Here is a 13111-nt window from a genome sequence, read left to right on the forward strand (position 1 = left end):
CTTAAGTGGTGGTTGTCGGTTAGAGAAACTCCACATAAGTATTTTGTATTATTATATAAATAGAGTTACTTGTATTTTTATATACATCCAGAGTTTATATTGTATCTTTGCATACATACGGAGTTACTATTGTATTTCTAAATGCACAGAGTTGATATCCACGTTTTAAAGCTTTTCTTTATAATGCACTGATTTATACTGCTTTATATTGAAATAAGTTCAGTTCAGTTTAGTTTAGTTGAGACTAAGTTTGTTCTTTCAGTTCCCTTTTCAAGCTTATGTCTTGTTTTAGAATTCCCCTCGCATGCTCGTACATTCAATGTACTGATGCCAGTTGGCCTGCATCTTTTTATGATGCAGATTCAGGTAACCAGGATCAGTGATCCAGTTGAGCATCAGAGTTGTTGGTGAGCCTCCTTGCTTCCGGAGGATCCCCTTTTTCATTACTTTATCATTTTAGTTCATTAGGATGTCGTGGATCTTGTCCCTATGTCCATCTCAATTGTTAGAGGCTTCATAGACAGTGGTTATGTTTTGAGACTTGAGTTGTCATCTTGGCTAGTTGAATGTTCTTTTAAGACATTCTAAGTTTATTTCATGAGTTCATCATTTGAGACTATGTTCTTGTGTTTAAGTCTTCCGTTGAGTAGTAAGCCAGGCCAATGATTCGCTTGGGGCCAACAATGGTTTTCGAGTGTTAGTCTCGCCCAGGGTGTATGCTCGAGGCGTGTCCCTCTCCTTATGTTACGTCAATTTATGCACACATACATATTTGACGTAAATTTTGAAAATGTTAAGTTAGTTTGTATTATTGAGGAGTAGTCACTCATCGTTGTTTCTTTTTGATGCATCCATGAGGTTTCCGATATGTATAGATGTATGGCTATCGCTAATCGCTCTACTTCTAAGATAAATTAAATTGTTGTAGGTTTTTATTTTTTGATATATTTCTTGTATACGTATGTATGCTTCTTTTGCGTTAGTCTCCTTTTTCAATAAAATTATTACGTTATCGAAAAAGAAAAAGGAAGATCCATAAGATTTATCTGTTCACAGAAAGTAAGTACTAGTGGTAGTGTGCCTTAATTGCCTGACCTTGATTTCCCAGTCTTCCTAGGCTGTATTCAACTGAATTCAATGCGCATTGCATTATTTATTTTTTTGATAATCGAGAAATTCGTCTGATATCAATCGTTAGAATCAATCACAATTTTTGAAATTTTGAAATAATAGGCCCATTAAACTTAGTTCGCATGAGGCAGGACTCGAACTCGTCCAAGTCACAAGTTAACTTTTACTATCATTTAGAACCAAGACGCGGACTATTGCTTATATTATTCTGCTTAATACTCCCTCCGTCCCTTTTTAGTTGTCCACTTTAGAAATGACACACAGATTAAGGCAACAATGATTAGCACAGTAAAGTTACAATTTTACCCTTATGACAACTTTTCACTTCAAAATTACAACCACTTATTTGAATTAAAATGAAATAAATTGGAGGGAAACAACATACACTTTTACAATTTTCAAGAAGTGTAAAAAAGGGTATAATAGGAAAAAAATTGTTTTCCTTTCTTGATTTGTCAAAATGGACAACTAAATAGGGACAACTAAAAAAGGAAATATGGACAAGTAAATAGGGACGGAGGGAGTACTTCTTGTGTTTTATATTATTTGATCCATATTGATCTAACACGTCTCATAAGAAAGATTTAATTAAGGATATATTTTACTAAACTAATATTATTAGTGATGCTTTGAGTTCTAAAATTGACCACTAGAAATACTACTTTATATTGTTTTTAATATTAAGGGATAGTATAATAAGAAGTACTCCCTTTGTCCAACAATACTTGTCTACTTTTGATTTTACATGTTTTTCTTAAGAAACTATAAATAGAAAGGCATTTGAAAATAATAAATACAATATTTTGAAAAATGTAATAGGGAAATGACTTTAATTAATGATAAGGGTTAATTAGGGACTAAGTGTAAAATTATCCATTGATTTCATAAAGTGGACAAATATTATTGGACATCCCAAAATAGTATAGTGGACAACTATTGTTGAACAGAGAGAGTAAAAAAACTCGTGTTAAATGTAATAAAAGTCTTGTGATTTGCTAAGTTGACAAGTACTTCCTCCATTCACTTTTATTTGTTCACTTTCAACTTTGCAGGTCCTTAAAACATATATATATTTCTTATGTCCCTAATTACTTGTCCACTTTTGAATTGACACGCCTATTAAGAAAACAATGATTGACATAATGAGTTTATCATTTTACCTCTATTAATTATGAAGTGGATGAATTAAAAATTTAAAATTTTCAAGAAATTCTACCTTTTTCAAAGTAATTGATTGAGGGTATAATAGATAAAAAAAAATTGTCCTTTCTTGATTTGTCGAAATGGACAAGTAAAAAAGAATTGAACAAGTAATTAGGAACAGAGAGAGTAATACTCTAATAGTTGATATGAGTATTTTAATGTAATACCATATTAATTGATGTTTAGTGTTAAATTTTAGAAAATAAAGAATTAATACAAAGAGTAAAACATGATTTTTTTATTATATATATATATATGAAAGTGACAAATAAACATGAAAATCTATATTTGAAATAGCAAACAAGTAAAAATAAACATAAAATATCTATTTTTGATACACGAGTCAAGTAAAATAAAACAACAAACAACTATGTTACTTATATTCTGAAATTGAATAGCGAAAACCTCAAGAATTTGAAAAGGGTAAGAAAGAAGCATGCATTTAATGCAACTTTCTTGTTCTATTACGTCAATCATTCAATTTTTTTTAATGGTTACATTTATGCAATGGTAGTAAACAGTAGTATTTATTTTGTTTTCCATCTGGTGATCAGTACCCACATTGAAGTCGTTTAAATCTGAAAATGCGCCGTCAAGTCCCACATTAGAAGATCCGACGGTCCATAGCCAGAGAGACTCAAATGTGAGACTCCTAAATTAAGAACAAAGGAATACTTATCACTCTATCACAATCCTTATCAGTGTAAATTGTAGTATTTGTGTAAGCACATCATGTCATTTAATGTGTAGCCGGCTATGGAGTTGCTGATACTTCTTACACTCTATCTACTGTCCTACTCCATTTGATAGGTCAATTTTCTTACTTTTCCCTCTCCTAGGAACACTCATCTCTTCTTTTTTTTTAAACTTAAAAGTTAAAAAACTTGACTTTTTGTTGATCATTGACAAGTAAATTTTAGTTTGTGTGTGTGTATGTGTATGAAAGAGAGGAATGGGGAGAACACCATGTTGTGATAAAAATGGTCTAACTAGAGGACCTTGGACCCCTGAAGAAGATGAAAAACTTATTCAATTTATCAACAAGAATGGTCATGGTAGTTGGCGTTCACTACCAAAACTTGCAGGTCTATTTCACTACTCTTCTCATATTCCATGTTACTTTTATCCCTTTCTTGTCCCAACTCTCCGCTGCATCTGTGTCGGATCCTCTAAAAATGCACTATTATGACATTTTTGAAGAGTCTGAGCAACGTAGCATTTAACCATTTTGCCTCCTACCTCAATGAGTAACAGGGGATTAGTTTCAATTTTCTCCTATGTGTTATTTTTTTTATTCAGTTTAATGACAATAATATTTGTTTTCCAGTCATCTAGCTTATGGTTTCATTGGCTTTGCTGAACTCTACAATGTTATAAATTTCATTTATTTGATGTAAAAAAAGAAAGGAAATAGAAAGGGGTACTTTGATGTTTTCTTTCTTTTGGTGTGAAAGAAACCAATTTACCCTTTGATGAACATTAATGTTCTTCCAATTTTTCATGTGATACTAATATGGAAAGGTGATTCTTTTACTCTTGATCTTACTTTTCTGTTTTACTGAATGACATAAATTACCCCTTGCAATTCACTAGTACTTCAAAGTGCTGTTCTACTTTTACCCCTAATCATCAAAATAGTTAAAATTTTCCTTCTGGAGATGCTCTCTTTTTTCTTTTCACTTAAGGTCAAATTGGGAACTCAGTAAAGATGTTAAACTAGTGGGAATTGTTCCTTGTTTAAGGCTGCCTTTGGTATTCTTTTGTTGCAGTTATCATTAGGAAGTCTTTGTTTCTCTTCTCCATGTGTACACTATGAATGTTGACCTAATCGATCGATGATTTATCGAAAGACACTTACAATGTTGGGCTCAACACATATCCTCTTATGTGAAAATGTGCCAATTTTCTATGTAGGTGCCAAATGTTACCCGAGTGAACTAGCCTCGAGCGTGCTGGTTCACTGTTTCCAGCCTAGTTACAGTTTCCTGGCTAATACCATAGTTCTTTGGTTATTGTAACCAGCTTGAGCAGCTGATATTGTGTTAATGACTAATGCTGTTAGTAGGAGAGTTTAGAATGATAGACAAATATTATAAAATGGTAACATTGGTCTCTATGGTATCATAACCTCATAGTTTGCCTGAATTCTTGTCAACTGTTTTCCACTTTTTCACTAACAGGTCTTCTTCGTTGTGGGAAAAGTTGTCGTCTTAGATGGACGAATTATCTAAGGCCAAACATCATACGAGGTCCTTTTAGCCCCGAAGAACAGAAGCTTGTCATACAGTTACATGGCATTCTTGGAAACAGGTTGGTTTTTGCCTTATGTAGTTGCATGCTTAACTTCTAATATTTCTTAGTACACGTTTATGTAATGTAAAAAACACTATAAGCATCATTTATATTTCAATAACTATGAATAATCATTACTAAGTTTATCTAGATGGGCTGCAATTGCTTCACAATTACCTGGGAGGACAGACAATGAGATAAAGAATCTGTGGAATACTCACCTGAAAAAGCGCCTGCTTTCCATGGGCATTGATCCTCAGACTCATGAACAGTACTCTGACCCCAATGGACTGCTGAGAAGACCAGCTACATCACCTTCAGCGCGTCACTTGGCACAATGGGAAAGTGCTAGGCTTGAAGCTGAGGCTCGTCTTTCCAGAGAGTCCCAATTCTTGGTTCCATCATCAGTCGGAAGGTCTGAGACTGACTATTTTCTGCGCATATGGAACTCAGAGATAGGAGAGTCATTTAGGAAATTCAAGAAAGGAGAAAAAAATGCTTGTCAAAGTCCAGCCTCTCAAGCATCTTCGTGTACAAAGTATGGATCAGCTTCAGGCATTACGACTGAGGTTGAACTCGTTGTTGCTGGTTCACCAGTGACAGGAAGCAACCAAAATGAGTATAAAGAGTGGAAAATTGGCCAACCATATACAGAAGATTTCTTGCAAGGATCAGACACGTCTAGCTCCAACGCCATGGAAGATTCATCTGAATCAGCATTGCAACTTCTTTTGGATTTCCCTAGTAACAATGACATGAGCTTTCTAGGACATGGTGATTCCTATAGCTTGTATCCCTTTTTGAGTGAAAGCTCATGATCTGCCCTTAACCAGAATATGCAGTGTGCTTCTTTCTTTGATATCAGTGGCTCCAAACCGTCGATTTTGAAAAAAATTCTGCTGGTTATTTTAGTAGCTCCAGCTGTGGAAAGAACACATATTCTAACTCTACTATATATTAATGTCATATCAATAGGACTATCTCAGTTCCATCAGAGGAAAAGACAATGCATTTTCCCTCGATATTTTGTAATAGCAATAGTGCTATCATGCAAGATATTTTGTAATAGAAATTCAGGACTATGTTTTGTTTCTATATAAGTCATGCTTACATATTACAGTTTTTATTTTTTTGGCCAACCTGAATAACAGCAAGCAAACAGTAGAAACTTCATGACACAAACTAGGAACACCAAGTGATTCTTGACAACATTTCAACATTGTAGTTTCCAGACATTTTATACATAATCTCAAATACAGTATGAAGTATTAGGAGAAACTTCACGACACTTTAAACTTTCATGAGTGCTTTTCTTACACAAACTACGAAAACTCAATATGTTTGAAACACCCAATAAAGAGCAACAAACATGAAAATTCACAAAAGAGAATGATACATTTCATGGCTTTAACATCCAAGGCACCCAATCTTCTTAGGGGCTTGTCCCGTAGCACGATACTTGGCAGCCATCTCCTCTGCTTTAAGAAGTTCTTCTCCTCGTCTGGCTTCAACCATAGCTCTCTTTTCCTCTGCCTCCATGTGAACTGCAGCTACTCTATTCTTGATCTTCTCTGCATATTCTGCTTTCTTTTGCTCTAGTTGTTCCTGCAAAATTTGTAGGAGGTTATCAACATCATTAAATATTTCTCTTGACAATGATAAATGTCGCATCCTATGCATTACCCATATTTTGGTCAGCATAGGACGACAAAAAACAGTTTCTAAAGTCTTAAGTACCCCGTTTAGCTACTACTAAGGTTTCTCGATATGCTAAAGGAAATAAGAGTCTTTAGATGACAACCTAGCTTGCAGCCAGAATGCGGTGTATCTCATGAAAGAATATCGCAGAATAGTTCAAAATGAGACATCTTCCACAATATATCATGTTTTCAAGTATTTCCATGTTCAACATTATTGAAGAAGCATGTATACTAGATTTCGAGCCTGGTTACCTCAAGTTTCTTCAGTTTAGCTTCAATATTTGCTTTCTTGGTGTTCTCCCATGTTCCAACTGAAGAGAGCTTCTTTTCGGCCCTATTCAATAATAAAGCAAGGTGAAGATGACTTCGGTTATTGAATTGGCAAAAGGCTTTTGAGTATAGATGATTGTATATCAATGTCGGGCTCAAAATTTAGAACATCTCCTAGATTCATTCCACTAGTAAATGAATATCTGTACAAATGTTTGCATTTTGAACCATAAAAGGTGGACTAGAACATGAAAACATGTTTAAGATAACAATAAAAATAATAGAGGATGCAACCAAATGTTGTGCAACTTCAAAAGTGACGATATCCATATAGGGAATGAAGTTTTTGTCTGTACATTTCTCTTGAATAACACAGCAAGTTAGAAATCTTACTTGTTATTCACCTTGCTTTTTTCACTTTCTTCCCATGCCTTGATATAGGAATTCTTTTTCTCTGTTTCAAGGTGTGCGAGAGCAACATCTGGCGGAAAAAAAATGAATGAACTTGTTAACTGCTGAGAGTGAGATGTGACCGGCTCTAACAAACTCATTCCTTTGAGGTATTTTGTCACATAACAGGATAAGCTCCAACCGAAGTTGCCTAAGCAAGCTATTAAATGCATTCTTCATGAAATATTTCAATATGCAACATAAGCACATCCCTATATACTTAGAAAAGTTTCAAGAGCTAATATTGGTGCATACCTCTGTCGAGGGATCCCTTTGAACTTTTCTTTGTAGAAGAGTCAGGCTCTGCCAAAATCAGTAAATGAGAATATATCATCAGTCGCGGAATATTTCCCTCGAGACACAAGCAGTTCATATATGTGCTTTCTCTACAACTTTTCAATCAGAAATTAGTAACAAAAATTACAGAACTTCAAGAATGTGATCAGCTAAGTTAACACCAATGATGCCCCCAAGGCCTAGCTCGAGTGGCAAAAGGTGGAGGATTTGCAGCTTAGGTCGCAGGTTCAAGCCCCACACCACGCAAAGCGAAGCCAGGTATTTAAACCCATTATACACCGAGTTTAGAAGCCTGTGATTGGTCCAAAGGGCGGGTCACAGACAGATTTCTCAGTTATAAAAAAAAAGAAAAAGTTAACACCAATGATCTGTTTGAAATGCATCAAATTTTCATCATAACAATACTAGGAGATACTATTATCAACTTTCTATTTAAATGAAGGTTAGTATCCGAGTCCGTTTGTGTGCACCTCGATTATTCCATGTGGTACCTGCTATCCTACAAGTGCGGGTACCAAGTGACTCTACAGTAGGTATCACCTACCCGCCTTCACTACAATCATTATCTACCAATGATTCCCAGAGTACCAATTCTTTTGATTAAGGTAAACCAGAGTGGCCATCCACAAATTCTATTGATTAAAGTTTAAACCAGACTGTCCATCCACTAATTCTATTGATTAAAGTTTAAACCAGACTGGCCATCCACTAATTAAGCAAGGCATCTAAGCATATTGATTTATTTTTGCCAAAAAGTAAAGGAGAGATATTGGACCTATTAATGATCTTTAAAAAACAGTATACCAGGTCTTTCCAATAATTCAAAAGTTGTTAGGAGTATACAGGCATCAAAATTAGTTAAGTCCAGCCAGATAGGAACAATAATAGAATTAGATGCCTCAACTGAAAATAGATCAATTAATAAAAACAAACCAAACACAACTCCATCTTCAAGAATTTCAAATAAAGCGAAAAAATACTTGTAATAATATGTAGTAGCTGTATATGGGATCAAAATTCAAATCTATGATATTATATGACTATCTATTTTGAGATATTACTGTTTTAGATAAAATTTGATTGCATGTTGAGGTAAATTAGTAGAGTTAGATGATTTTGCTAGTTTTTAGAAATTGTGAGGTATAAACCATATTTTTTAATATTCTTTGCAAAAAGTATGGCAAAGCGAACTTCAACTTTGAAAATTCCAAATAAAGTGAATATTTTAATTTTCATATAAGCTATAACTCTATCATTTAATCATGATTAATTAATGTATATTTTTACCTCGATATATTACCTAATCAACCATGTTTAACTGATTTTTGTCTGCTGAAAAATTAACCTAAAACAGAATCGGGCAGTAAAAAAGTTCATCTTTGGATGCTTTCTTTGTGATCTTCATATATTCAACAGAAACTTCAAACTTGTCCTTATTATCAAACTTCTCCAAGCATAATAAAAAGAATTAAGGTAATACAAAGGTTTAAACCAAAAATTTAGAAGAATCTTAGCAATTCAGTTGATTGGCAAATATACCTACTTAAACTTTTACCTTCATATTGGTGAAAGTTCGATTAGAAAAATATCAATAGTTCAATTGGTTGGCTACGTACCTACTTAAACTTTTACCTTCATATTGGTGAAGGTTCGATTAGAAGAATCTCACAGTAGCTCAATTGGTTGGCTACCTACTCAAACTTTTACCTTATTGATGATAAGGGTTCGATTCTCCACCCCATTTCCAATATAGTGTTTTAGACCAACGATTTAACAATGAATAAACGAAATAAAAGATATCTATAGGGATATATATATAGGTCATACCAATATTTAACAGGCACAAATTGGAGTTTTAGAATTTGACAATAATAAAAACAGAGTTATATAGAGCTTTAGAATTTGAGGAATAATTACTTGTTGGAGGAAGAGTAGCAAGAGCTTTAGAGTCATCAGTTTTGGCCATGGCAGGAGGAGGTGGTAATTCTGGTTGAGGTTGAGCTGCAACTGCAGTAGCTTCTGTCATTCTTATAATTGAAATTAAATGTATGTATATAGTGAAAGAAGAAGGAATCAATCAACAAAAGGGAAATGGAAACTAATATCTGGAGATTCCAACTTTTTGTTGGATAGGTTAAAAAGAAAGGAAAAAGAGAGTAGTAGTGAAGAAAATTGGATAATTTGGTATCAATGAATCAACGGAAGCAGTGTTGGGGACGTGTCCGCATGTGGGACTGTCGGCAGACTTCCCTATTACGTTTATAATACAACTCACTCCCAGAGTCCCTGTCAATTTAATTTTCTTAATTAATTGAACATAACAAGAAAATATATACCTTATTATATATGTTTTATAGCTTGATTTATCAAAAAGTTAAAAAAAAATTTAAAAAAAAATTATGATCTAAAATACTAAGTGATAAAAATATGTATGGTCCGGGCCGGATCAACCCTTGGGTAAGGGGTGTCAAGTGATAGTGACAGAGAGGCGTATTCAGGATTTTAAGATGATAGGTGTATTATTTCGAAAATATGGTAAGATATAAATTTGATCGGTATAATATTTAGATTCTTATCACTGAAAATCATTTAAAAAATTAATTTATAGGTCTAAAATTATTTTTTATATATCCAAATCACTTAGAGAGGTATTACCGAATTTTAGAAAGGAAAATAAAACAAGATAAATAAAAGATTCAAATTTGTAGCCTCACTTAGAGAGGTGCGCCCAATCACCATCGCACGACATTATATGATACTTCAAGTGTAGATTCACACATCTATGTTTAATTTTTTTTATAAAGAAATATAACACTACTATATATATGAACCCTTCGGGGTGGCCTAGTGATTTGGGCTTGGGACTTCCATGTTGGAGGTATTGAGTTCAAAACCCCTTGCCAGCGAAAGCAAGGAGTTTGCCTTTTGGGTCTAGCTCGTCGCACCGGACTTTCCTAGTGCGGATTACCTCTCCTATGTGGTTTGCGAGCTATTGCATAGGAGCGAAAATTTTACCCTATATAGAGGTCAAATTTTGGCTATATATATAAACATATTGATATCTCTCGACACAAGTTAAAAGTTTAGTCAAGTGGTTAGGTGTTATGAAAATTTCTTGGTCCTATTAAATTCATAAATTATATTTTTACTACAATCATTGACACCCTTAATAACAATCATGGGTCAGCGAAAAAGAAGAAGAAGAAGAAGGTAAGTCATATGAGACAGAGGGTATAAAATTGGAAAATTTATGTAACAATATTGAAAGAGACCCTTTATTTTTAGAGTGATTAAAAAGGGAAGTAACGAAGGGAGTGGACTACTATAGGAGTATAGGATAACGAAATTCAATTAGCCTTCAAATATTTGTATTAGTAATAAATACTAGCTAGAGTTGTCAATTTTACGTGAAACATATGCTAAACTACTCTCTCAAATTTCGATTGAGTTAAAAAGGTGTTCGATTGGTCAAATCAATTTTTAAGTGGTTTTCAGAGTATTAGGATATTTTTAAAATGTTTTTTTTTAAAAAGTCAAAAGTTAAAAATAGATACCCCATTTTTCATATTTTTTTTCCCTTAAAAGTTATTAAAATTTGTCTTTTTAAAAAATATTTTAAGAATTTATTTTTTATAAGTTAAGTCAAACGGACCTTTAAAGTGTGTGAGGGTGTAAAATAGTTCAAAATGGATTTTAACTAGTAATAATTCTAACAAGCTGTGTTGATTATATGATTTTTTTTTAATTCTACCCACGTCAATATTAGATTACTGATCATAGTTTAATTATTTTTACAGTAACTACAACTAATCCTAAATCCTAATTCATAATTTTGTTATCTGATAATGAAGAAAGCTGTGCTTAAAAGTTCATATATGCGCAATTTAGTTAAATTATTAAAAAAATAAAGAATACAATAAAATGGATACAATTCTTTTTAAACTAATTATAACGATAAATTGTTTGAAACAAGAAAAAACAATAAAATTAAGTTGGACTTGGACCCGGTACTTTTACTTTATTAGAACACATAATCATTATTAAGTACCCTATATAGTAATTGTTATCATATTAATTTTGACCAAACTGTCTACATATATATAGATTGAACCCACAAATTAGTAGGTAGACTCAAGCTAATAATTAGTATACCCTATAGTAGCTAAATACTCCAATAGTCAAATTAATTGTCCCGTTTTACATTTTGAGAATCAACGTTTTATTTTTTTAAAACTATTTTTGAAAAAATTCACATAACTTAGAAATTAAACGAGGTCAAATATTGAAGATTGTTGAGTTTTAAGCTTAATATACAACTTCTTTATCGATTGGTGAAGATTTGTCCACTTGAGGATGGAACCTCCTTTTGACGACAAAGTTTCCTATTACGTTAGCTAGTTATACTTTTAATTAGGGGTGTACATGATCGGATTGGTTCGATTTTTTCACATATCAAACCAAATAATTTGTGTAAAAAAATTTAATTTATAAACCCAACCAAACTAATAAAATTTGGATTTTTCGGGTTTTTCAAATACCAAACCAAACCATTGTGTCGAATTTTTATTAATTTATAAATCAAACCAAACTAATAAACCTCAGATTTTTTCAATTTTTTGGATTTTTTCGGTAAAGCTTGCATACAAACATATAATTTTACTTGTGCTCCAAATATTTCTTTAGTCCAACCAAAATAAATATTGCAAAGTCATAATGAAAATGATCATAATTTAAAAGTACTAAATCATGCTAAAATAAGTTTAACAAGTATTAGTTACATTACTAAATATTTAAGAAAAATTAAAATTAGATTATGTATTTTAATTGTCTAAACCAATGTAAAACTAAAAAATAAATATTTAATATTATTGTCATTCTTAGTGTTGAATTGATTTTCTTTTTGCATTAGTATTAATTTGATTTTGATTTAAGTTTTATTATAATTATCAACATCTATGAACTATAATCTTTATTGGACCATTCCGAATTCTAAGTTTTAAACTTGAAATAATATATTAAAAGATAAAAACTATGAAATAGTATAAGAAATATTTTAAAATTATATCAAAGTAAATATTTTTATGCATAAAATGAAATTTTAAAATTACATATATAATGTCGGGTTGGTTTGGTCTCAGGTTGTTTTTTTTTAGTTAAAACCAAATCAACCCAAATATAGTCGGGTTTTTTTTTTTCCAATACCAAACCAAGTCAAACCAAACCACTAGTCGGATTTTTTTTGATTTGACTCGATTTGCGATTTGATTCGATTTTCGATTTGGTTTTGTACACCCCTACTTTTAATTATTATTTTTCAGATATTTTTAATTTTCATTCATTTTTGTTTGTCTAGATACAAAATATATTTATGGTAATTGATTTTTAACTTTCAACAAGTCTCTTACAAAAGTTTTCATGTTTAGTGCGTAGTTTCTATATTTCTAGTTTTATATTACAAAAGCTTGTTAAATTTTAGGATACTAGTTTTCGTACATGTGTGTTGTATGTGTATTTTATGTTAATTAGTATAAATTTTTTTAAAAATAAGAAATAAAATAAAAATTATGCAGATGTAAGAATTTCAAAAGAAAACCAAGCAAAATAAGTCACGTAATTCATATAAAACAAAATCTAAAGATTAAAGATGCAAATAATGAACAAAAAAGAGCAAAAGAGAATAAAAAATTATTAAAAGCAAAACAGAGGTTTTGCACAACTTAAAAGGAAAGTTAATTGAAAAAACTAATCTAAAAAAGAATATGTTTTTA

The 13111-nt window shown here is 32.1% G+C and overlaps 3 protein-coding genes across 3 annotated transcripts in view; 1 reads left to right on the plus strand and 2 right to left on the minus strand.

Annotated features, from left to right (window-relative positions):
• Positions 1–13111, minus strand: part of LOC125815581 (uncharacterized) — a 120372-nt gene that overhangs the window by 51537 nt on the left and 55724 nt on the right. The window lies entirely within an intron of this gene.
• LOC125815580 (transcription factor MYB17-like) lies at positions 3260–5693 on the plus strand. Its single transcript, XM_049495081.1, has 3 exons — positions 3260–3419; positions 4515–4644; positions 4778–5693. The coding sequence occupies exons 1-3, from the start codon at positions 3287–3289 to the stop codon at positions 5442–5444; spliced, it is 930 nt and encodes a 309-aa protein (XP_049351038.1). The 5' UTR covers positions 3260–3286; the 3' UTR covers positions 5445–5693.
• On the minus strand, positions 5813–9585 carry LOC125815578 (remorin 1.4-like). Its single transcript, XM_049495078.1, has 5 exons — positions 9261–9585; positions 7302–7349; positions 6990–7077; positions 6579–6660; positions 5813–6231 (listed from the first exon to the last, which is right to left on the minus strand). The coding sequence occupies exons 1-5, from the start codon at positions 9367–9369 to the stop codon at positions 6034–6036; spliced, it is 525 nt and encodes a 174-aa protein (XP_049351035.1). The 5' UTR covers positions 9370–9585; the 3' UTR covers positions 5813–6033.

This window comes from Solanum verrucosum, unplaced genomic scaffold (genome assembly GCF_900185275.1).
Source record: "Solanum verrucosum unplaced genomic scaffold, falcon-dt-bn FXZP01000261.1, whole genome shotgun sequence".
NCBI lineage: Eukaryota > Viridiplantae > Streptophyta > Magnoliopsida > Solanales > Solanaceae > Solanum > Solanum verrucosum.

Excerpts from the sequence above, each read along its gene's own strand:
- LOC125815578 (XM_049495078.1), bottom strand. The coding sequence starts at position 9,369 with ATGACAGAAGCTACTGCAGTTGCAGCTCAACCTCAACCAGAATTACCA. Across the intron at positions 7,350-9,260 it reads TGCTACTCTTCCTCCAACAA|AGCCTGACTCTTCTACAAAG; the intron begins GTAATTATTCCT and ends TGATTTTGGCAG. Across the intron at positions 6,661-6,989 it reads AAAAGCAAGGTGAATAACAA|GGCCGAAAAGAAGCTCTCTT; the intron begins GTAAGATTTCTA and ends ATTATTGAATAG.
- LOC125815580 (XM_049495081.1), top strand. The coding sequence starts at position 3,287 with ATGGGGAGAACACCATGTTGTGATAAAAATGGTCTAACTAGAGGACCT. Across the intron at positions 3,420-4,514 it reads TTCACTACCAAAACTTGCAG|GTCTTCTTCGTTGTGGGAAA; the intron begins GTCTATTTCACT and ends TTTCACTAACAG. Across the intron at positions 4,645-4,777 it reads CATGGCATTCTTGGAAACAG|ATGGGCTGCAATTGCTTCAC; the intron begins GTTGGTTTTTGC and ends AAGTTTATCTAG.